Below are 25,922 nucleotides of genomic sequence, written 5' to 3' on the forward strand. Positions count from 1 at the left end.
AGTTCAAGTCAAAAGGAAAGGGACAGGCAAAGACATCAGCAAATCAGCCTTCCAGTGGGTCAGGATAGCTTTCACAAAAGGCTAAGAATGATGCAAGTAAGCCCAAGAAGAAGGGTTTTTGTCATTACTGCAAAAAGCCAGGTCATCACATTGCAGAATGCAGGAAAAGGCTTGCAAAAGAGAAGAAAAACAGCTCCAGTATGGCTGCTGTTTCAGATTCAGCTCCTCATGCATCTGACAGTGGGGATGCTGCAGCCAACTTTGTTGGACAGGATTATGCCTTTTTATCTTGCATTTCAGATTCTAGGCTGGCTGCTCCAGATGTTCGGGATAGTACAGCCACTTGTAATGATGATACATATGCCTTTTTGACTTGCAGTTATGATCTTTCCATGGATGCATCAGCTTTCAGTGTCAATGAAACACTGAATACTTGGTATTTTGACAGCAGTGCCTCCAAGCATATCACTTCTAGGGAAGTGTCTCTTCACTTCCTTGCATCCACCTCCCGTTGGTAAGAAAGTCACTTGTGCCAACAACTCGTCATATTCAGTACGTGGTACAGAAGAAGTTGAGCTTACCGCCATTGATGGCTCAGTTTTCAGACTTTCAAATGTCTTGTATGTGCCTGGTATCACCAAGAATCTCCTTTCAGTGTCCACTCTTAACAGGGCTGGATTTCAGGTCATCTTTGAGGATGACAAATGTGCTGTCCGAGACAGAGAAAATGATTATGCCTTGAGATCATCTGGTACTCTGCTGCGTGGGCTTTTTCAGCTTGATCTTTTTTAGAAAAGAGCAGCCCATGCTCTTGCAGTTTCTACTCCTACTACTGCCATGCAAAATGCAGAGTTATGGCCACATGCATTACAACAGCTTGATGACACTTCAGAAGCACTCTATGGTTGATGCATTGCCACCTCTTGAGATACCTCCTCCACATGCCTGTGAAGGGTGCATTTTAGGCAAGATGCACAGATTCCCCTTCAAAAAGGATGGTTCAGTTAAAGCTATCCGAAAATTACAGCTTATACACAGTGATGTCTATGGTCCCATGAGGACTCCATCATTGGGTAGTCATCTCTACTTTGTTACTTTTATTGATGATTACTCCAATTTCACTTGGGTCTTTGGGCTGAAGCGCAAATCAGAAGTGTTCATGGTGTTTAAACACTTTTCAGCCATGGTTGAAAATGAATCTGGACTCAAGATACAGACATTGCGCACAGATAGAGGTGGGAAATACTTGTCTGCACATTTTGATGCTTTTCTGAAAGGCAAGGGTATTGTGCATCAGCTCACAGTGAGGCTGACCCCTCAGCAAAATGGCAAAGCTGAGAGAAAAAATAGAACTCTTATGGAGATGGACAGATGTATGCTGAAAAGCAAACACATGCCTCACAAATTTTGGCTTGAAGGTCTAATGTGTGCCCACTACATCTTAAATCGGTCTCCCACTAAGGCTTTGAAAACAAAAACTCCCTATGAAGTCTGGAATGGGAGAAAGCCTTCAGTGGATCATTTCCGTGTCTTTGGATGCCTTGCATATGCTCATGTGCCAGTTGAATTTCGGTATAAGTTGTCAGATAAGGCAATTAAGTGCATATTTGTTGGGTACAGTGCAAAAAGCAAGGGGTACCGTCTCTACAATCTTGCTACACGCAAGATCATTGTCAGTAGAGATGTGATATTTGCAGAAAATTCAGCTCACACTCAGGCTGAATTTCATATGCCTTCTTCTTCAGTGGATGTTTTTGAGGGGTTGCTACCCATTGCCTTGGGTTCCCCTGCTGATATTTCTGATGCAAATCAGAATTTACACCCACCTCCCGATGCTCCAGTTCAGCCACAGGATGTCTTGCCACCTCCACAGGCAGTGGAACAGGTGGTTCAGCAAGAAATTGCAGACATACATGCAGCAAAAACAGTCCCAAACTGGCTGTTACAGACTCTCAGGGAGAGTAAGATTGATGCTCCATTACCTGGCAGAACTCGAAGTGCAGTAAGGCACATGGAAGGTGCTAATTCAGTATAATCATCATATGCACGTACTCTTCTCGATGACGAGGAGCCTGCAACATTGGATGAATGCCATACACGATGAATTGCAGTCCATTCAGAAATATCAGACTTGGGATGTCGTAGACTTGCCACCAAGTAAACATGCCATTGGTACACGATGGGTTTTCAAGGTGAAACAGAAGCCATATGGCTCCATTGACAGATACAAGGCAAGGCTGGTTGCCAAAGGCTATGCTCAAAAAAAGGGCATAGATTATGAGGAAACTTTTGCTTCTACATCCCGGATGACCACCATCCGATCTGTTATTGCAATGGCTGCACATTTTAAGTGGAATGTTCATCAGTTGGACATTAAAAAAGCCTTCCTAAATGGAGACTTGTTGGAAGAGGTTTATGTCAAACAACCTCCAGGCTTTGAAATTTTAGGAAATGCACTTCAGGTATGCAAGCTGAATAAAGCTTTGTATGGGCTGAAACAGGCCCCTCGTGCATGGTATTCCAAGATTCATGCCTTTTTGACCAGCAAGGGGCTGCACAATAGTCCTACTGAGAGCACCCTCTACATCAAGAAGGATGGGGGGGAAATTTTAGTCATCATTCGTTATGTCGATGACTTACTGCTCACAGGGTCCAATGAAGATAATACACTGGAGTGCTGTTTTTTACTCTCCTCTTGCTGTACAACAACCAATTAGGGCTTACAATCTCATGGAGTTTGGCATTTGGTTCATTGATGATGTGGTAGATATTCAGAGGCATATTCTCTCTTTTCCGGCAACTTGTTAACAATACAATCTTGGGATGCATCATAGACCCATAAGGAAAGTTATTGCAGATCTCTTACTCCCTTTTGTACAGATTCCACCATTAGCAGTTAGAGACAGGCTTCAAGATTGGCATCTTCAATCTTCAAGTCCAGGCTTATCCTCTCAACCTTTGCATTTACTGACTTCCATACAGGCTTATAGATTGATTTTACCTCCTCCATGGATTGCTCATCATGCCAATTCTCTTTGGCATCTGAATAAGTCTATCTCTTGGTGAAAAACGAACTTGAAATTAATATGGAAGCTGAAAATGCCATTAAAGCAAAGACTCTTTTTCTCGAGATGCATTGTTGGTATTTTTTCAGTGGGAGTGAAATTGGCTCAAAGAAAGTTTGCCTCTCCTCTTTGTCCAAGATGTCATCATGCTCCTGAGAGTATTCAGCACTTATTGTGGTTTTGTTCATATTCCAGAGACCTTCTGAATAGGATCACCTATTTTTTATCTCTCAGATTTTCGGTACACAGGTTTTCGAGGTTTTTCTGGATGTTTGGCAGATTATTAGCTCTTTTGTCCCAATACTCTCTTTTCTTCCATTGGATCAGATATTGGGCGTTGTGGACCCTCTGGCTTCAACGAAATCATGCATTTCTGAATTCATCTCTTCAGCACCCTTATGAGTTCTTCCGGACCTCATTGCGGCAGTCCCTATATGATGCCTTGCATGAGGAGGATTTGGATGTCTCTTGCATTGAGCTTTTCTTTTACTGTTTCTGATAAAAAGGGCATTGGCTCTTTTTTGGAGCACTGCCCTGTTGTAAAATGGATGTTTCATAATATAATGTTCTTAGTTTCACCCAAAAAAAAGTGTGTGTGTGTGTGTGTGTGGTGTGTGTGTGTGAGAGAGAGCGAGCGACGATGAGTGAGCGATGGTGAGTGCAGGCCCCCGACCCCCTTAGGTCTTCTCCCCCTCCGTCCGTACGTCCGTACGATCGTCGTACGGACGCTCCTGCTGTGCACGACTGTAAGCCTCGTCGTCCCTCCGTTACATTGCTACCTTCCCCATCCGCCTTTCCGTACGACGTGACATCGTCAGGGTTTTCAGCTTTTCCGTACCTCCCCGCCTCTTTCCGTACAATCTTGTACATCTTTGTCAGCCCTTCTTGTCCGTACAGAATCGCAGTTGTACGATCCTCCGTACAGAATCCAGTACAACTTTTCCGTACAGTTTCTTTCCGTACGGTGCTCTCCGTGAAGTTTTCCGTACAGTGCTCTCCGTACAGTTTTCGTACAGCCTACCTGCATAGGCCTTCCGTACAGCTTCTCCGTATAGCCTCTGCCGTACTTTTCTGCGCCTTCTCCCGGTGCTTTGTCTTTTCTCCATTTCTTGCTTGCTTTGCCATCCCTCAACCATGGCTTCAGGTTCTGATGTCTGTACATATGCTAGAAAAGATAGACCTGCAGATGCCAAGCGTCGTCCTTCTCTGCCTGCATCTCAGGATGATGAGCTCACTCTGGAAGCTCAATATGTGTTTGATACACTCAAGGATGACTTTCAGCAGTCACGACAAGAATGGGGCAAACCAGTTCCAGAGGTCACATACAAATTGAAATTGCCCTCCCTTGTGAATCCTCTCAGGAAGCTATCTCAAACCGCGGTAATTATTTTCTTTCCAGGAAGAATTCCAGCTGCCAGTGATGTTGCGCAATGGATCAAGTCTATTCTTGGAGGATGCTTTGTAGAGGGTGTATATTTTGCCTCCAGAGGCTTTTATGAGGTGCATTTATCTGATGCTTTGTGCAAGCAAAAGCTCCTTGAGCTTTCTCCCCTCTTTTATGGAAAGCAGATGGTACATGCCATGCCTTGGTCCCCAAACAAGGATTACCAAAGTCTTATACGCCATCATTGTCCTGTATGGGTGGAGGTTGTTAACTTCCCGGACTATATGCATGAAGAATTGCCTGGTCTGGCCGCTTCTTTGGGACAGGTCATTTGCCCTCCACGCCCCATGGGAAATCGTAACAGATTCTGCATCCTCTGGGACACTGACATACCTACCCCTCCTTCCATTGCAGTGAAAGTTGAGGGTGTGCAATTGGGGAAAAAGTTTTTTGACTTGAAATGGGGTGTATTTGCAGGCGCTTGCTTTGCCTGCCATAAGTTTGGGCATCTAGCCTCTGAATGCCCAATAGTTCTGCATCAACCCCCTCCTAATGCCTTGCCACCTCAGACAAGGGAAAAGAATGAGAATTTGCAAGTCAAGCCAGCAACCCGAAATGGAGCAAAGAATGCTAAACCAGTTAATCAGGTGCAATCACTTGTTGGAAAAGGGAAAGAAAAAGAAAAGGAGAAGATGAAGGAATCTGTGGGGACAGATCGGGATGGTTTTCAATAGCCAAAGAAGGTGATTGTATTGAAGCCACGCCCCTTTCAATCTCGGCAATGGGATGCTTCTTCTCCCTTACCAAGACAGGCTTCTACTTCAGCTCCTGTCCTTCAAAATTGGGTGGGGGTTTTGAAGAAGGGTATCCATCAGTCTATGCCTCCCAGACTTCTACCATGAGGGCCTCTCTATGGTAATCTTTAAGCAAATATCCATGGAGATCTAATGCATTTATCTGTGGAGATTTTAACAATTCTCCTCTGCTGAGAGATAATACCACTTCACGATCTCATATGCTTTCATCGGAAAGACAGAAATGGGATAGCATGCTTCTCTCTGTGCAGGCTAAAGATTTATGGCTTCTTCTACAAGGGTCAGTGCCCGGATATACTTTCCATCATAATGCATTTACCACATACTGGGCAAGGCTTGACAGATGGTATCTGTTCTTTCCACAACAATATGCAGATTTCAGCCTTCATCTCCTCATTGATTTCTCATTGGGATTGTCAGATCATGCCCCATTATGGTTAAATCTGCAATTTGGTATGCCACTGGATGATTTGCCGACTCTCTCCAACAGATTACTGCATGTTAATCAGGCTTATTTTCGACATCAATATTTCCAGCAAATGATCAGAGTTGCAATTCATCCCTTGCTTTTGCATGCTCAGGAGGACATGAATTATGCTTGGGACAGCTTTGTCTCTCGCATACAGAATGTTATTAGGGACTATGGAAAATGGCACATGGCTACATGGAGGAATGAGGTCAAATGGGCAAAAAGGACAGCACAACAGCTGACTGAATTTTCACATTTAAGGCCTCTTTCTGAATCAGAAAATGATTCCCTCTCACAAGCCCGGATTAAACTGACTGACAATGATCAGCGGAAAATGCACAAATGGCAGATTAGAGCAAGAATGAAACCCCTCATGGATAAGGGCTGCTCATCAAAAGCCTTCTTCAAGGGCCTGCATGCCACCCGAAAGAAAAACTCATGTCTAAGGGTCAGGAAACTAGATGGATCTTGGACGCACTCTTTCTCTGATCTCCAAGATGAATGCCAGAATTACTTCCAGACACTGTTCTCTACCCCTGGATCCCCATCAAATCAAATGACTGATGCAAGGACTGAAATTCTTCAATATGTTTCTGGGATAGTGAAAATGGATGATGCTCTATTACTTGACAGACCTTTTACTGACACAGAACTTGAAAATGCATTGTCCCATCTCGGCAAATACAAGTCCCCTGGCTGGGACGGACTTACGGTGGAATTTTATATTTCTTTTTGGGAAGATTTGAAAGATGTTCTCTTACAAATGATCAATGTTGCTTGGCAACAAAATCAATTGCCACACTTCTGGAAGCATGGCATCATCAAACTTGTGCCAAAAAAAAATCTTTGTGATCATATGTCAGATTGGAGGCCTATTACTTTGATGCCTGTAGTTTACAAACTCATTGCCAAAATGATTGTATATAGGCTTCAAGGCACTCTGAATGCGGGCCTTCATCCTCATCAGTATGGATTTGTGCCGTGAAGACAAATTCATGACAATATCTCCAATGCATTGACTGCAATTGAATATGCTAAGTACTCAAATCAAGATGTGCTCATATTGCAGGTAGATATCTCTAAGGCATTTGATACTGTACAATGGGATTTTATCTCTCAAACCATGACAAAGCTGGGATTTGGTCCCAAGATTGCAAATGCAATTTATTGGCTTTATTCTGGCTCTACTTCTCAGTGCATTCTCGGAAGCCATCTATCTCGGTCATGGACATTGGGTAGATCAGTCAGAAAGGGCTGCCCCCTTAGTGCTCTTTTCTATGCCATTGCGACTCATCCCCTCCTGATGTATCTTGATCACCTTACAAGCACAGGACAGATGATTGGTCTTAAAATCCCTGGGGCTGCATCCTTCTTGGCACAGGCATATGCTGATGATTCCTTTTTTATGCCACAGAACTCTCCTCGGGAAGTCCGCATGCTTATGGCCACATTATCATTGTATAGATTAGCAGCGGGATTGCATATCAATTTTGACAAATCCCAATTGCTTCCACTGAAACAATGTGACTGGCATTCTATTCTCTGGCCTGGTCAGATAGTGCATTCCAAAGAGGTTGTCAGGCATTTGGGATATCCTATAGGATGGCATATCACCAGGAAGCAGCAGCTAAAATGGATCTTCCAAAGACTTCAAAATAAATTGGACTATTGGAAAATTTCTACTTGGCCACTTCATGTTAGGCTCAGAATAGTCCAGTCTATTGTAATGTCTTATGTTCAGTTCTTCTTGCCTTTACTACATTGGTCCTCTAGAGATATCTCAGCTTTTATGTCTCAAGCGATGGAGCTGTTATGGAAGACAAAAACTGCTGTGAAAGCATTGAGACTGCTGAAGATGGAAATGGTGTGCTCCCCTAAGATGCATGGAGGACTTAATGTTCTAAATATCAGATATCATGTACTTGCAAGGAAGGCGACTATGCTCAATACCTTTTTCCATCAAAAACAGCCATGGACTTGTATGATAGCATCCATGTGTGTCAACATGAGGACAAATGCTTATGGCCATTGGACTACTGATCATTGGGAGGTTGTCATTGGGAGATTTGTAGGGAAGATTCCTAGATGCCCTTTCTCTACTGCTCTGATACTGGACTGGAAACAAGTGCTTTCTAAAGTCAAATGGACTCCTGATAATCATTCAGGGACAAACTCAATGCGGAAAGAAAGTATTCATTGGAGTGCCATCTTTGACACTCCACTTGCTTTACAGGAACCGGTTAGGGCATATAATCTCATGAAAATGGGAATCAGATACATCAATGACGTGGTAGATGATCATGGCCATATTTTATCTTTTCCTCAGGCCTCTGCCACTTATGCATTGGGAATGCACCACAGGTTGATATGGAAGAGAATTGCTGATCTCTTGCATCCTTTCCTTCCTATTCCCCCTGTGGCTGACACAGACAGGCTTATGGATTGGAAATTGTACCCCACTGCTACATGCTCTCGTCCCATTCCTCTGTCTGTTTTGACCTCCATCAAAGTCTACAAGCTTCTTCAGCCTACCCCTTGGATTCATCAATATGCTAATACTCTGTGGCATATCAAGCGGCCTCTTTCATGGTGGCGGAAGAATCTCCAACTAATATGGAGGTGTAAAATGCCTTTGAAACAAAGACTCTTTCTTTGGAGATGCTTGACTGGCACATTGTCAGTGGGAATCACACTTGCTAAACGTCACATTGCTTCACCCACTTGCCTACGATGTCACGCTCCTTCAGAGACTGTCCTTCATCTACTTTGGCAATGTCAGTCTACTTGGAACCTCCTGGGGAAAATTTCAGATCATCTTCGCCTCCGTTTCCCGAGTCACATATTTGGGAAACTTTTTTGGTTATTTGGCAGATTTAGGACGTCTTTATCTCAATACTCACTCTTTTTCTCATGGGTGAGATATTGGGCTCTTTGGACAATTTGGGAAGAACATAATTTGGCATATTTGGGCCGTCAGTTTCAAAAGTCATATGAATCCTTTAGAGCCTCATTGCGGCAATCTTTATATGATGCCTGCCATGAGGGTGATATACATGCATCTTGCATTGAGCTTTTCTTTTTATGCTTCTGATCTGTGGAATACTCTCCATCTTGGAGACTTTCCCTCTTGTAAAGTTTTGATATTATAAATACACAGCACTGGATTTTACTTTAAAAAAAAAGTGTGTGTGTGTGTGTGTGTGTGACATGTGTGTAATTCATCTCGCAAACAATGCGAGCTTTGGGGTTTGGAACAAAAATGCAGCAGATTATTTACTGGCTTTACAAGGACAGCAACTCAGCTTGCATTCTTTCTGGAGATCTCTCTGATGAGTAGACTCTTCATTGTTCGGTCCGTCAGGGATGTCCCCTTAGTGCTTTATTGTATGCCATTGCTACCCATCCTATGCTGCAATATATTGATCATCTCGTGGCTACAGGCTCCCTTCAGGGTTTGGAATTGAATGCAAATCGCAGCATGGTTGCTCAAGCCTATGTTGATGATTCTTTCTTTACCCCGAAGAATACGCACAATGATCTTTCTGCTTTGATGCAGGCTCTCTTTGTTTATGGTTTCGCAGCTGGTCTTCATGTAAATTTTCAAAAGTCCAAGCTGCTCCCATTGCATTCTAAAGCCTAGCATAGTCTTTTGTGGCCTAGGGAAATCATTCCACCCACTTAGATTGTTTGTCATCTTGGTTACCCTTTGGGGTGGGGTCTCACTCGTCGTCAACAAACTAATTGGGTGATGGTCAAGCTTCGGAAAAAGCTAGAATATTGGAAACTGGCAACTTGGCCTTTGCATATTCGGCTCAGATAGTACAATCCATCCTTGTAGCATATATTCAATTTTACTTGCCTTTGATCATGTTCACCAAGGTAGATCTTGCTTCTTTCATGTCTGCCAATATGGAAATCTTTTGGCACTCCAAACATGGCTAAAAAAGTATCAGACTGCTTTCAGTGCATCAACTTTGTTCTCCTAAGATGCATGGTGGTTTGAACATCACGAATATCCAAGTGCACATCCTTGCTCACAGAGAAAAAATGTTGCTGCATTTTCTGCAAGGTGCCTTGGGCTCTTATGATTAGATCTCTAGTTGCACATATCAGTATTTTTGCCTTTGGTCACTAGCAAATCAATTACTGGGATTTCTTATTTGGTCGCATCGATGGCACTTTGCCTGGCTGCCCTTTGGTCTCCTGTTTGCTTCTTGATTGGAAGCACATCCTCTCTCATCTGGAATGGAATGGTCGGCAGTCTTTGCTGGGTAATTCTTTGCAAGCTGAAAGCATTCACTGGTCGACAGTTTTTCAGTCTCCACTAGCTTTACAGGGAACCTCGTCGTTCCTATTTTGTTTCTTTTAAGGGTATCACTTCTGTTGCTAATGTTATTCAGGATAATGGCTCTGTGCTACCTTTTTCTCTGGCAGCTACACGGTATGGCTTAGGCTCTCATTATCGTGCTCTGTGGCAACAAATTGCTTATATACTTTCGCCTTTTGTTCCGATTCCTCCTCCAGATTTTCAAGACAGGTTGGAGGATTGGACTTTGACTTCACCAGGGTCCTCTTCTCGCCCTTTGAGGCTATCTCAGGTTATGGTGCCTGCATTGTATAAAATCCTTTTGCCTCAACCTTGGGTTTCAAATAAAGGCAATTCTATTTGGTGAATGCATCGCACAACCAAAAGGTGGAGAAAGAGATTAAAGCAGCTTTGGGCTTACAAAACTCCTCCTCGACGACAGGTTTTCTTCTGGCGAGTGCTTCTAGGCACTTTTCCATCTGGACAGGTGTTGGCCCGTAGACACATTGCTCTTGCTCGTTGCCACAGATGCTTGAGTCCTCAGGAGACTGTGCCTCATTTATTCTGGTTTTGTCCATATTCTCGTGAGTTCATCGATCTTCTTCGCCAGCGCCTGCAAGCGAGATTCCCGACTAGTCTTTTTAGGAAGTCTTTCTGGCTCTTTGGTTTTCATCCACCCAGACCAAAGTTTCATCTTTTCTTGTTTGGGTTCGCTATTGGGCACTCTGGACTTTATGGACAGACAGGAACTGTAAAGTCTTTGGTGATTCCATATTTTCTTTGTTTGGTTTTTTTAAGCATAAACTCTTCTCAATCATAGATCCTTGAACCTGCAGCTTGTGCTCCTCCAAGTCCAGTCTTGTGCAAGGACACCATCTTGGTACATAGGTACAATCCCAATAGCACAAAAGGTCAACAGCACCACGATTCTTTGTCATGAACCCACCAGCCTTATTGAGCAATCCTAGGACGTCTCTGACTTGAGCGCTTCTCAAATGGGAGCTAATGGAGCATTTGCATGGACGTGTGGGTGTTGGCCCACAATGGGTCGGTGAGAGGGGGTGTTGGGATTTTAGGGGTCACCTCCCCGCCTAGAAGCCCCCAAATGAGGAGGACATGGGGGGGTAGACCAAGAGCCTAGCACAAAAGCCACGTGGGCAGAGAAAGGGCCTGCCACAGGGGCAGATCTGAAATGCATGCACAGCTTCCAGATGGCCAGCATGGACAGCAAAATATGCTGTCAGAAATCTGTACAGAAGAGTGTGACAAATGCAGCAGCCTGGAGCAGAGAAGACCCTGAAGGACAATCAAAACGAGTTGTCAGGGCCAGGTTACAGGCCAGCAGATCTGCGCAGCAGACAGCAGGTGGGGACAGGCAGAACAGAATCAGAACAGGCCCAAATGGGCCAGAGCAGGTTGCAGACAGCAAGGCTGCCATGTGGCAACAAGGGGCGGAGATGGGGCCACCTTTCTAAAATAAAGAATATGCCACATGCTTGATCTCTGGCAAGTGGTGATCCTCACTCACACCCATGCAACCTCACTTTTCCTATGTTGTACTCTTTCAGTTATTTCTGGCTTTATGACTATGTGTGATGAATATGATGTGGTGGTATTAAGTTTCCAGTTCATGGTTATAAATTTCTTCTTTTAATTAAATAAATCCTCAAAAGCGCGCTTCTGCATAAGCATGGCTCTACAAGTATCAAAGCTCAAGCTCTTCCATTAATTTATTTGTTTAAACTCGAAATTGTAGTCTTAAGTCATCCTAGGATTGCCTGTGTTGTGTTTGTGTGAAAAAGAAAGTGTTAAGTGAATACCCGAAATCACAGTGCCAAGGGTTCAAAGTGGCCATCTCTTACCCCTAAGAAGTCCCTACCCACAAAGAAGAAGAGATCAGTCCAGTTCTTGGACACGATGAAGCTGGTCGAATCTGATGTTGAAGAGGAATTGCCCACAGGAAGTAGTAGTGATGATGAGGTGCCAGCCCAGGAACAAGAAAATGAAGGTGTGTGAGATTTTTGAATCTTTCAAGGCTGATATCGAAGCTGGACTAAAACAGAAATTTTCCATGAGGGGTTCAGTGCTCTCAGAAGCCTTGGAAAAGTAAAAAAAGAAAGGAAATTCAGGACAGCCAGCCAGGAAACAAAACTCAGCTCTAGTAAAGGAGCAGGAGAAGGAGAAGGAGAAGGTCAAGGGAGAGCCCACCAAAAAGAAAAGACAGCACAGTCCAAAAAGTTTCATGAGATTGAGTGTATGTTGCAAGAAGGAAGGGAGGATGATATGTGGATTATGATGAAGATGAAGAATACATGGATTATGATCAAGCCCAATGGCATGAACATTGTCACTCATGGGTCAACAAACTCTATCTCAGTGCCTCTATCACCACATTGACCAATATCGAGCCAGATTTCGTCTTCTTTGGCCGGCCTCCTCAAACCTTTTTCTTCTTACAATCGTTAGCAAAATTACCAGCCTTGTTGTAGTAAAAACTGTCTTTTCTTTTTATTCTTGCGTCACCTAAAGAGTCCCCATCATCATCTGATAAATCCCTAATATCTTTCATTTTTTGTAGCTTGTCTTTGCCATGCTTACAATCGACTACATAAGCCTTATCGTCAACCTCATCCCTGTCATACAACTTCATTTTACTACAAGGAATTGTGCTTGTGGCCAAAACTCCTTGATTTTCATTCCATTGGTTCGTTTTGGCAATTCGTCCCCTATCAATTCTTTCAAGGCGACAATGGCATTATCAAGCACTCAAATTCAATTATATGGTCTGCCCATAAGCGAAGGAGGTTTTGCTTCCTCGCTCCCACTGGAGCATTGCATAGTAGCACGAGCATGCCTTCTTTGAATGCTCTTTTATTGACATGGCAGACATGCCATGTCTTTCTCCTCCTCTAAATTATATTTTGTGACTAGGCTGCCCTCAATGCAATTCGTCAATCTTGGACATATCATACTTTTCTATAGGGAGGCTTCTTAGTGTTTCATATGCTAGATGGCAACCCTTAAATTCAGCACAAAAAATTCCACTAGGAGCACTCCTTCAAGACTGAATGCCAACTGAAATGCAATGTTCTTCGTCATGACTTTGATGCCATTCGATAGGCCAAAAGTGCACTGTGGAGCTTGTGGTCCCAATCATTTTGATTTTCATTCAAGGTTTTGTGAAAAATTGTCTTGAGCACCTTATTCATGGCTTCGGCTTGACCAGTCTTCCTTAAGTAGTGGATCGTCAATTTCTTGTGCTGGATCAACAATTCCTTCATCACGATTTCAATAACTGAATTCATGAAATGAATCCCTTGGTCCAACATGATCTCAATGAGGCATCCTAGTCTACAAATGGTATTCTCATACAGAAACCTTGATGTGCTTCTTCCAGAGTTGTTCCGCAAGGCTTTAGCTTCGGGCCATTTGACAACATAACCGGCCGCCACTACTCTAGGATTTTGACTGGACAGATGCACTCCAACCCCATCTTTGGAACAGTTCCCAGCTTAAGTGACATGTAATCTTGGAAATACATCCTCCCTATTCGTTGGCATGCATCACACTTTTGCAGTGCCTTGCAAAATCTGCAACACCAAATTTCCTGCTCAGAATTTTTCTTAGTCCTGATTAGCTTGTGAGTCCAAGATTTAAGTGCAATCCTTCACATTCGTCTATGGACACATTTTTTGGAAATGTGGTTGTGAAGAGGCACTGCATGATTTTTTCATGCTTATCCTTGTACGTTGATACAACGAACAGTCCTGCTCAATGAGACCATCATCTATCCTCTCTTTAAATTTCTTGTCTTCGGTACAACATGTAATTGGCGCCACTGAGACAAACCAGATTTGTGAATGATCTTCCCTGCATCAATAGCATCTATCTTATCAACCTTGGTTTCATGAGTGTTTTGTTAATCAAATAGAGCAAGGCTTAGTGTCCACAAAGAAGACAAATGAGTTGCCTATAGTAGATAGAGTTGAAACTTTTGGACACTATATACCATTCCTAGGGTCTCCCTTTCAATGGTCAAGTAACATTATCTACACACATGTAAAGACGTTTTGGATTCCGTGTTTAAACACTTCCACGTGAATTCCTGGGATGCTCTATTAGTCTTCCGCTATGGGAGACCCTCTGTCGGGATCATTTCTAACGATGAGCTGATATAGGAGTTCGGCAACGCCAACATAATTTTTCATGAAATGCATGTAGAAGTGCAAAAATGCCACCATGGAAGTGCAGAAATGCAACAAAGGACCGAACTTGCTTGACATTGCTTAGTTCACTCATTTTTGAATAGCATCGATCTTTGACTTTTCAGTCATGATGCCCTCATTTCAAGTCTATTGCCCCAACACGACTCCTGAGAACACAGAAGACAAACACTTGTATCGGTTAAGGGAGAAGGGTCTCTCGACATTTCTAGAAACGTTCTATAGGCATTCCAGAACACATACCATAGGCAATCCAAAAAGAGTTTGCTTCGTCTTGTAGATTGGAAAATTATCCAAGGAGATTGCTAAGAATTCGTGCCATATTTCTGGAAGGTTTTCACCATGAAGAGTTGTAACGTAGCTAGTGCATTCTTCAACCCAAATGGCATAACTTTTCCAAAGAAATGAAAGTCTTCTGTTCTTCCTGCCATATCTCCATCCCAAAAAAATGAAGTAACAAACCAGGTCAGTCAACACAAGCTCTTCATGCAAGAGAGTCTTTACCTTCCTTATCTTCCTACTGAGATCCCCTGTCCGCATATGATCATCCTCATAGAGATCACCATCATTCTCCTATCCCAATCTAAATGAAGGTACAAGTTTGCATCTAACGAACTTCGAGAAAGACCAACTTGTGAGAAGTAGTCATCTATGCGTTGGTACCATGCTCGAGAGCCTATTTCAGCCCTAGAGTACCTTCTTCACTAAAGGATATGTAACTTTCTAGATACGCAATATATCCAAGTCATTCTACTAGAAACATCTATAAAGATGAGAAAATAGTCTAACCCTGAAAGTGATCTGGCAAGATGGGCCCACAAATATCTGAATAATCACCAATGGCTTGGTGGCCCAATTCATGACCTCCGTGAGGAATGGTGCTCGGTGTTTCTTGCCTTCCATGCAAGCTCTACAAACTTCTTGCTTGCTTGATAGTCGTTCCACCATGCCTGCCTTCCGCATCTCCTCTGGAGCAATGTAGCAGATGTGTCCGCCGAACCTCTCATGCATACTCGAGACATCCCTACGTCTCTTGTACCATAATAGCACTTTTCTTGTAGAGTCCCTCTTTCTCAATGCCTCGAGCAATCACTTTATCTGTTGCTTTGGATGCGATGACCTCTTCATGCCTCTCATCAGTTTCTCAGCCCTGGCTGACAAGGAGTAGATTTTTACAAAGATCAAGTACATACAAGACTGACTCTCCCCCACACTAACGGATGATCTAGCACAAAGACCAGCCAAATTCTTGAACTATTGCATCATCTTTGACATATGCTATGAGGCCCCACTGATGGCATACCAATCATCTCCTCCATCAGTCACTGTAGGTGATGACCACTTCTTAATGATTTTGACTAGGGAGAGTTCCACGTGACAACGTTGCTTGCAATCTGACTTGGTCTTTCCCATCAACTTGTCAACTTCTTCGTTTTTCTGATCCACTTTCTTCTTTCAGCAATCTTTGGCAAAATATCCTAGCTTCTCACAAAAGAAGCAATTCTTCTTTTTCTTTGAATCTCCTAACTTGTCTTCTCTGGAGTCTCCATCAGTTTGAGGCTTACCCTTGGTTGGCTTTCACCTTCATGAGAAAGGCTTTGTGGGTGGTTCCGTCAAACTCCCTCTCCCAAGCTTCTTCCTGCAAGGGTTGGAGACACTAGCTCTTCAAAAGTAACTAGTGATTGTTGCGTTGCAATCATGGTTGTTACAAACCTTTGTAGCTCTTGGGAAGCATGCCAAGCAAAAAGCCTAGCGACCCAATCCGAATCCACTTGTTGCCCAACTATGGAGAGCTGATCCCTCACCCATCTTCGTGATGTGATCTTGTATCGAGTCTCCCTCATCCATATGCATGTTTAGAGCTCTGTCTCTAAGTAGAGCATTGTAGTTGCCTTATTCTTGTACATGTCCTTTAGAAATGGTCCAGGCTTGAAATGTTGTATCCGCAAGCCGAATATGCAGGGGGGCCGAGTCTGCAGTTGTGCCAGTGATTATCATCTGCATCATGTAGTACGCAATCTCTGACTGCATCAGGATCTGCTGGTGTCACCACTACCTGGGCAGCATGCCAGATGTATTTGCGAAGGCAGGCCCCAAAATATATATTCACGGTCCTTCAAAGATGGGCTTCAATGGGATGCAGATATTGAGGCAAAAGACTCACTTATATAGGGCGCTCCTTGCTCTAAAATAGGCCGATCAAACCCACCAGTTGGGCTGTCCCAGACGACCGGGTTGGCCTAGTACTCTCCCAACCAGACCAGGCCGACCTTGTCTGATTATTTGACCCGACCTGCTGGTCGCTTGACAGCAAAGTCAGCCGACATGGAACATTCAAAAAATCGTCCTGTTAGGTAACTATTTCATGAAAACGGCTCTTTTTCGTACAATCCATTCTTGAGCTCGTGCTCCCGATCTCTGAAAATAGCCAATTCTAGGATTATCAGTAGGTTAGTGGGTAGTACTTGTACCAGTAAGTGTAGGCCTAAGTCAGAGGCATGCTACCCATATCTAGAAGCTGCATTTAGGCAGCTAGATGCAAACAAATCTTGCCATTTGTCCCTGATTTGGTGACCCTACAATAAGATCCCCAACCCATGTTCCCTTTTTCCTCAAAGGTATTTGCACCTCCAGACACTAAAAGTATTCACATGGCTGTAGCAAATCCTATTTATCAATATGCCTAGCCTTACTAGAAGTATACTTAAACCAACAGCTTTAAAATAAGACAGCCATATTTATATTAAAGCTGGCAGTCACAAAATTCATGATGATGCAATACCAATGCATAGATAAATTGATCCTCTCCCACAAAAGCCAGAAATCAAATTTTCTTCACAGAAATGCAGGTACTACAAGGAGCTTTTAAATCCTCTCGCAATGAAAAATTAGGTGATATCAACATGTCACTACTGTTCTCTTTTGGAGGAGATAATAAGAACTTTGACATCCTTAAGGTTGCTGGTTGGTCCTAACATTGTTCCTTGCCGTCTCTTGTTTGCAAGCATCTCAAGGTATTCACACTCTAGGAGGGCATGACTTGATAACAAAAGATCCATCATTACTGAATACCCCACATTCCAATATTTTATTCAGCGGCACATTTATTACCAATCAAAAATCCAAACAAATAGAATTTCCAGATATCCTTCTTAATGAAACGCAAGGAAACAAGCAAATTGCAAGATTTTAGTTTATAACCTCCATTGCCATCAGCCATTCTGGACAATTTGCTCCATAAACTCCACATCGTGCTTTCTGGATGCCATTAACATTGATATAGAAACATCCACAAAGACCAAATAAACAGTGTTAACCAGCAACATGAAACTCAACACCAAAGAAAACCCAATCAGATAAAATAAAGAGCATTAATCAGCTACCAAATAACATCAAACTAAACACCAGAAATGAAGATAGAACGTACAGGGTTTAAACCGCTAATGCGCATGGCTGAACCAATGGCAATAACTGTGGTGAAAACTTCTTTATAAGTTTGCCATACATATTCCCCTACCTGTCCAAGAAAAGAAGCAGCCATTCACGTGACCCAAAAATCCAAAGAAATTGGCGATACATACGGTCTACAAAGTAACAAACCTAGGCATATTAGGAAGATGTGAAAGGTTTGAAATCATGTCAAGGATAGCAATAAACCTCTTGCTCGATGTCAGAAAAAATGCCTACATGTCTTAAATACTTTAGCGCAGTTTGATTGGCATACTTACTTTGTCTCCTACTCTCTTGCGGTGTCCAAGCATTTTGTTATCTGGGCATCTCTCGACACTTTTACTGTGACAAGGACAGAAAACTCTCTTAAACACTAGTTTAAATGAACTCAAAAGTATGCATGATAAAAATCCTAAGCATCATCTATGCAGTTGACATAGTCGTGCAAGACTAATTTATACATTCAGTTCTGCCAATTAGAACCACCTACCAAAAACCAAATGTTTTCCAAGACCTGAATGGTACATACCCGCCATCACACACACACACACACACACATCACTGAGAGAGAGAGAGAGAGAGAGAGAGAGAGAGAGAGAGAGAGAGAGAGAATTTCGGTGGAGGGGATGTAAGAAAGAAAGAAAGTTTATTAAAGTCTTTGGAAGACCGATGGATCTATGAGACTGTGAAAATCTTGGTACAAACGAGCTGTGAGGGTGGAGCTACTAAATGAGCATCCACACCAATGCAAAATGCAAAAAATGCAAAATGGTAGTGCTAAGTACTAAGTGCAACATAGTCATGTCAGTGGTCGACTACATATCAATCTCATCATCTTCATCATCATCAGGACATCAAGGTGGATGAGGCAATGGAGGCATGAAAGTGGCGATAGAGTGTTGTCGGGCCGCTCACGGGTGCGGCCCTGTGACTTCTCTTGATCATAGCTCTGCACCCAACAAGGACTACAGTAACCCCTGTCGGCTGGGCTCCAACTCTAAACAGGTAGGGGATATCCCCAAGTGTAATCTGTGTGTCAACCCTCTGTCTCAGCTATCGAGTCACTGGCTCTGGGTCACGATCATGTCGAGGCCTCGTCTTTCTGGGTCACGATCATGTCAAGGCCTCATCTCGTGGGAGTCCATGTGATCTGACAGGAAGAACTCTGTGATAGAGCTCTGAGAGGGATCTGCCAAGGAAGAAGTATGCTCCTGTCTCTGTGATTGAAGTAGCCTCTCGCGGTGCCTGACTGTCTCATGAATGAAAGCCGCCAAGCATCTCTAGTCTGGATAGGAGAGGAATCGGGACAAAACCCCAGAGTTGCCTCTGAAGAGGCAGTAGAAACGCCCTCAAATCTCATAGTAAACATGACACTGAAGATGAAGTGCTCCTCCGTCTCAACCTCCTGTATGTCACATCATGTGCATATGCACCTCTCTCTGGGTAGGCCCTCTGCTCTGCCGCTCTCGATACGAAGTCTATGTGAAGAGACCCAAAACTGCCCAATAGAGATCCTCAGTGAGTGGGGTAGGGGTAAGTGGATCTGCATGTATCCTAGTGGGTCAATGAAACCCTCCTCTAGTTTATGCAAGCAGCCATTGTTATAGAAGCTAAGCTTCATTGGAAGCTCGCTCGATCCCAGCCAGGTCTGGAATGTGTAGCTGTAAGAGATCCTCACGGATGACCTGGATGACCTCATGTGACAAGAGGGGAGCAACTATGGCTCTGCATGGTTCTAGGTGTGAATCCCACTTGGTGCATCTACATCGACTTGGTGCAAATTCTTGGGATTTCTGCTTGCTGCCCTTTCACCTCTTGGTGGCTACCTCTGAACTTAAAAACCTTCCCTGGGTATATTTTGTTTACCCCCCCCCCATCCAAAAGACCCCTCCCTTGTGCCTCATATTATGAAAAATATATACAGCTGTTGGCTCTCTTTCCCACGGCTTCCGCAGGAAGAGCAGGGTATTCTCAGTATGCAGGGTTCCGAGGATTTTTGTCACCTGCAAATATATCGGGATTGTCATTTGTAGTATACGTGTAGCTTAGGACCTCAAGTCGTATTCCGGTGAGAGACATAGGCTTAAGTGTGGTAAGCAAACATAGTGCATGCATGTGTGAAAGGAACGGGCATCATCATGGTTGAGGTAATGAAGGCTTTCGCCTTCATTGGGGGTTGAAGGGTTTAGGAGGAGTTTAAGGGTTAGAAAGAGGTTCCAGAGTTTAGAAGAGGTTCAAGGGTTAGAAGGAGGTTCCAAGGTTTAGAGAGAGATTCCACAGTTAGAAGGAGCATCCAAGGTTTAGGATAGAGTACATGGTGGAGAACTCGTCTCTCTCGTAGATCATGGAGGTTAAGGGTTGAGGAACTAAGGGTTTAGGGGGAGTATAGAAGTGGGAGAGGAAGAAGATGTAAGAGCATGGGGGAAAGGAGGGAGAGGGGGAGGAGGAGGAGGGAGGAGAAGGACGAGGAGGGAGGAGGAGAAGGAGAGGAGGAGGAGGAGAGGGAGGAGGATGACTCTAGTGTTGTAGAACATGGTTCTGATAGGGTTAGATCTTGTGAGGGAGTGACAAATGATATCAGAGCTGCAGAAGTGACGCAAGGTATACCGAAGTAGTGAATCCAGATATGGAGCAGCTGTGAAAGATTTTGCAATACTTTGTGATTTCATCAACTAGAAATGCGAATTCATCCCAATTGGAGATAATAAAGGTTTGTCAATAAGATGGCTTACACGATTACATGAGCTACATTCATAGAGAGTAGAAGGGAGCATATAGAGAGTAAAATAGAGCAAAGGTACTAGGAGGAAAAACAACATGAAATCTTCAAATGGATTTTGGTCTTCATCGTGCAACGCCAAAAGTTAGGTTGCAACAACACTTGAGCACAATGTTGAGAAGAGGCCTCTTTGCAATGTCTGTCCAGCCATCAGAAACAATCGAGCATCCATAGTACAACCAAGTAGATTCAACCATGAATAGGCTCCTTGACACTCTTGCTCTCTCCTTCTCCACAAGAGAGGTATGAAGATTCTCATAGGAGGGAGTCTATCCATGTGGAGCCCTAGCCGCTCAAACCATCTCTCTGTGCGTGCATACCACCATCTCTAGTCACCTCCTGCTGAAAGAGCCATCAAGAAGGAAAATGCTAGCCATGGTAGCCTGCTGCGTCCAAAAGTGTAATCCCCAAACTCCCTGACTCGGTACAAATACGTGATGACCTAAAATGCAGCATCTAGCTGTAATGGGGATGACCCAAACTTAGCCTGAATGATCTGGTGAGGAACGGATGGCTTACCATGAACTATCCGTGATAGCATGAGAACTTGTAGCCGCTCCACACGAGCCCACTCTATATCCGACAAGTCTGGCCCTCAGCAAGGGCTGCCATACATCCCCGTTGGATGGACCAATAAGTTAAAAAGCAGCCCCTTGGTCCGTGGATCCTGAAAGTGCGAGCGGAAGCATTGCTCCTCTCGTCTGGCCAATGAAGGGTATCCTCTGCCTAAGCGGGTCTATAGCGCGGGTTTGATAGTGAAGATGGGTCCGAAGAAGACAACCCCAAGATACGTGTATGATGACACTATCTCAAACGTGACCTTCTCCTAGCGCATGACGGCTTGAGATGTATTGAAGATCATAACCTTGGTTTTACCCAGGTTGACCTCCAAATCATGAGACTCACAAAAAGACTGTAATGCGTCAAGGTGTCTCTGGAGCCCCTCTGCTGAGAAAGACAAAAGAGCCACGTCATTTGCATACAGCAATATCCACATCAGCGTGCCAGCAAGAGAGCACCCATCCCCCCCCCTATGTCTGCATCACTGTCTCGAGCTAATCTATGTAGAGGCCAAACAAGGTAGGTGATAAAGGACACCCTTGTTTGACCCAAATAGTGCTCATGATCTTGTTTGTCCACCCAGATCTTGCCCGGACTCTACCTGAGACTCTCTCGTAAAGTGCCATGACAGCCCAAATGATCTCCTAGTCATAACCCAAATCTTGTAGGCACCGGAGGAGGTGGGCTCTCGGAACCATATCAAATGCTTTGCGAAAATCCACAAACCAACAGTAAACCCCCTGCTTCCGTGCCCTCGCCTCCTCGATGATACACCTAAGCGTGAGAATGTGATCCATGGTTCCATGATCACGCCGGAATCCACCCTGTCCTACTGTTCTAAGTCCTCAATACTCCGCAAATCGGCTGACCTCGGAATCAAGCACTAATGCATAAATCTTGGACATGACATGTCCAATCGTAATGGTCATGTAATTCTCCGAGCTCATGGGATCCCCTGCCTTGTGGATGGGCTAATAGTGTTAATGGTCCAAGTCGTGGAAACCCCAAACAAACAGCTTCATTAAAGAGACAAGAGTCAGGCCTCCCACACCACAACTATACATCAAATTCACAAAACGACAATATGTCAAATCTTACCTTGATACCTAGCTAGACCTCCCATGCAGTGGAAGAACAAAGAACCAACATAAGATTCTTAAACCAAAGGTGAACTCTCATGTTGATCCAACTTCAAATTGACAAGAACATGCTCACAAACACTCAGATCATAGATTGTAGACAGCAGTAATGAACCGCAAGATATCTCGAAGTATACACCAAAATTGGCCAAAAACACTCACAAAGACTCTCCCCAAAATCCAGTCACATGCAGCCAAGTTCCTGCCCTAGGAGCTCAGTGGTGAGTTCAAGATCTGCTTCTGTCTCTGCCTGACACTCACTCTTGGCTGCATGCTCCTCTATGAGCTTCTGTGACTTTCTGCAAGTGCTTGTGGCAGCCTCCAATAGATTCTTTATATAAGGGAGGAGCTGGACTGCCCCCCCTTTCAAATCTGGCCCACTAACTGGTCTGTCAGCAGGCCAACCTGGCTGTCAATCCCCAGTTACGAACACAGCCTTATCCTCAACATGCTCTGAGCAACCTATGTTGTCCTTCACCTTCAGAAAGGATCCTAGATCATCCGACCATTCCTTAATACTTGTCATGAGGAATATCTACACATCTCAAAGCTCCTCGAGGTAACCAAAAAAAAAATCTTGTCGAGAAACCGTATTTGCCTTCGATCTCTAGACCTCATCCTCATTCGACTGCTCATCCTATTTCTTTTAATTAGCCTTTTCCTTCCAGCAATCTCTCACCAAATGTCCAGGCATATCACAGTAGCAGCACTTCTTTTTCCATTTCTTGCTCTCCCCGTATCAAAGAGTCTTCTGACTTGCAGCGGCCGGTTGATCGTTTAGAACTTTGAACTTGACCAAACATTCACTTCCTCAGTCACCTTCTTCCATTTTACGAATATTTGATATCTCATACTCGTCATACAAACTTGTCCAGGCCTCAAATGCAAACAACGCTAACTACACGCTAAATGGATGGTCGTCCTTATGATAATTGGGAGCGCCTAAGCACCCACGTCTTGATTTATTTGCATGTCGCATCCACTGGATTAGCAAGTTTCTTTTCAAATCCTTCCATTATCAGCCACATGCAACCAGTGGTCCTATCCAACAGACCTGCCTCGCCAAAGTTGTTGGATATCGAAGCCTATGTGTGAGTCCTAGAGTGAGTGCCCCTCACTATAGTCTTGTGGGTGTGAATAGTCCTTGTCCCATTTGTGCAAGTGGACCATTTGTCCAAGTTGACCAAGTCTTTAATTAAATATCAGTGTGACATCACACGTGAGCTATGATGTAGAAGAAAGGGTGCCCAGCCTATTAAAAAAAACAGCATGTAACCTTCACTATGATCACTCAATCATATCCCGTGTAACTGTCTCATTTTTTGTGTTCCATATTTTCGCTGTCACTCTCTCTCCCTGACCACGTTTCCCAACGATGTAGAGAATCCATGTGAGTTCCATCCTCTTCAGTTTTGCCTTCACGATGTGCTGTTGAATCACTTGAAGATCACCCGTTGTCATGCGATAGCATGTATGCTACTTGAGTTGTTATCATTATTTCTCAGCCTGGCCATAATTTGAATGATTTGCGGAGAGCTGATCTTGTTGTCAATTCTGCATCAAGTTGTGTGTTTCAGCCCATTCTCTGATCCACTGCTGCACATTGTTCTTCAATGGGTGAAGACTCATCTATTGAAGATGCTCCATCGGATGCTGAGGAAGACACTTCAAGTTCATGGACTTATTATCAGCCTCCACCAATGGAACCTCCTGCTTCTCAAATATGGAAATTCTCCGGTACAAACTTTCCGCATTGGCAGAGAAAGGTACGCCTCTTCCTTATGCAGTACAGTGTGTGGAAAGTCATCAAGGGAATCGAGCCCAAGCCTGAGGGAATGCAAATTCAACTACGGTAATTGCATGGGATGACAAAAATGTTCGAGCTCTCGCCATTCTTGGTCTCGGTCTTGCAGAAAACTACATTCATCACCTTGATCTTGACAATACAGCTCAAGAGGTAAATGGAAAAATCTGAATGATCTGTATAGAGAAGATCTTAATAATTCCAAACTCTTTCTCAAGCAACAATTTTATAAGATGTCCATTAAAGATTCCTCCTTGAAGGACCATCTTAATGCTTTAGGTGTCCTATACAACAACTAACTGCCTTAAAATCCCCACGTAACGATGATGATAAGAAATGTGTGCTTCTCAATAGTCTTGAAAATCATTTGAATTACACAAACATTCTTGATGACATAAAATATGAGGAAATGGTTGCTGTTTTGATGGACGATGATCATCGCCGCACCCAAATGACGACCCAAAAGTAGAAGCAATGTACACAGAAGTAAGGGCAGCACCAGCAAAGACTTTGCTAGGGCGATAGCAAAGTGTGCCTTTTGCAAGAAAATTGGACATACTTCTAATTGATGCTTCTGATGCCTCAAAAAGCTTGATGAAGAAGCAGCTAATTGTCATGTGCTTCGCGCTTGTGTGTTTTTCTTGGCTTTTCTTGGCGAGCACACTTGCATGAGGCTGTAAAGGGAGGCCAGGGGTATAGTCGCACACAACGACCAGTGAGGGAGCACAGCTAGGAGCTACCAACGTAGCTATTCAAAAGGCAATATGGGACGCCAAGGGTGAGGTTTGGCTTGCAGGGCTAGCAGTTTCCATGAGGCTCTCTAGCCTGGGCTCAGTGGGGATGATCGAATCTAAATCAGCCCATTTGGATAGCTACTACCACCCCTAGTGTACCCTACAGTTACATGAGATTTCAGCTGACATATAGAAGAATTTCTAGAGGAGACTATGGAAATCCCACAGGAATAGAAAAAGCACTCTATTCTTTTGGCTTTCTATTTATAGCGGGATTGCCGTGAACTTTTGGATGTTCAAGTTCGGAGCTGACCCTACAAGTTCTCGTTGCCTCTTTGTTGTGGAGTCACTTCAGCATTGCCTTTGGGATTGCAAACATGCCAAGATAATTTGGAAGGGGACAGCCAAGATTCTTAGTGCCTTTATTCGTCGCCCCTTCTTCATGACTTGGGGCTCACTCTCTCTTTCGGAGCCCCAAGTCTTCTATGAGAGACATGAATCATCTTAGGCTTTATCGATTTGTCATCATTTAGTCGAGCCATGCTCTTTGGATGATGTTTCAGCTTCACCTTTCATCTCTCATAGAATCATCTTGGGCTTTATCGATTCGTCGCCATTTAGTTAAGCCGCCAACTCTCTGGATGATGTTCCAGCTTCAGCTTTCAGAGCTATACATACGTCTTGGGACTCTTCTTGGGAGATAACTCGCGAGTATTACAATGTGGCATATTTGGAGAGCCAGATGCACAGAGGCTTTGGATGGATCCCAGGTCCACCCTTCTTATACCTCGGCCAGTATATGGATAGACACTATACATACATTGATGGCCATCTCGGTGACCATGCAGGGGTCCTCACATGAGGCCTCTGCTAGGAGAGCTATATTTTTCAAACAATGGGGGGGCTCCCCTTTCTTCTCTCAGACTATTACAAGGTTGAGATGGCATTTTCAACTCAACCTTGGTTGTTTCCTACCTCCTTTTGAGGGGTGTTTATCATGCACCAAATGACGTTTGCCGCCTTGAGTTTTTGCTCTCACGGATTTTGTTCATACTTAATTGAAGTCCTTTTTATAAAACAAAAACTCTACAGCCCCTATACACTCATAGACCCAAGGCATCCTTCTCCCAGATTTCGCCATCACTGCTAGCTCCTCTGGCTGAGATTCTCTTGCGATTTGCCATCTCTACCCG

The 25,922-nt window shown here is 43.8% G+C and overlaps 1 protein-coding gene across 1 annotated transcript in view; it reads right to left on the bottom strand.

Annotated features, from left to right (window-relative positions):
- Positions 1-25,922, bottom strand: part of LOC147886999 (long chain acyl-CoA synthetase 4-like) — a 72,698-nt gene that overhangs the window by 36,701 nt on the left and 10,075 nt on the right. The window contains exons 2-4 of the mRNA XM_087394039.1: positions 17,991-18,054; positions 17,690-17,779; positions 17,464-17,520 (exon numbers count right to left, since the gene is read on the bottom strand). Coding sequence (XP_087250165.1) covers positions 17,464-17,520; positions 17,690-17,779; positions 17,991-18,054 — 211 coding nt within the window. The remainder of the gene's footprint in view (positions 1-17,463; positions 17,521-17,689; positions 17,780-17,990; positions 18,055-25,922) is intronic.

This window comes from Dipteris shenzhenensis, chromosome 23 (genome assembly GCF_047967505.1).
Source record: "Dipteris shenzhenensis isolate YYH24624 ecotype China chromosome 23, Dip_SZ_1.0, whole genome shotgun sequence".
NCBI lineage: Eukaryota > Viridiplantae > Streptophyta > Polypodiopsida > Gleicheniales > Dipteridaceae > Dipteris > Dipteris shenzhenensis.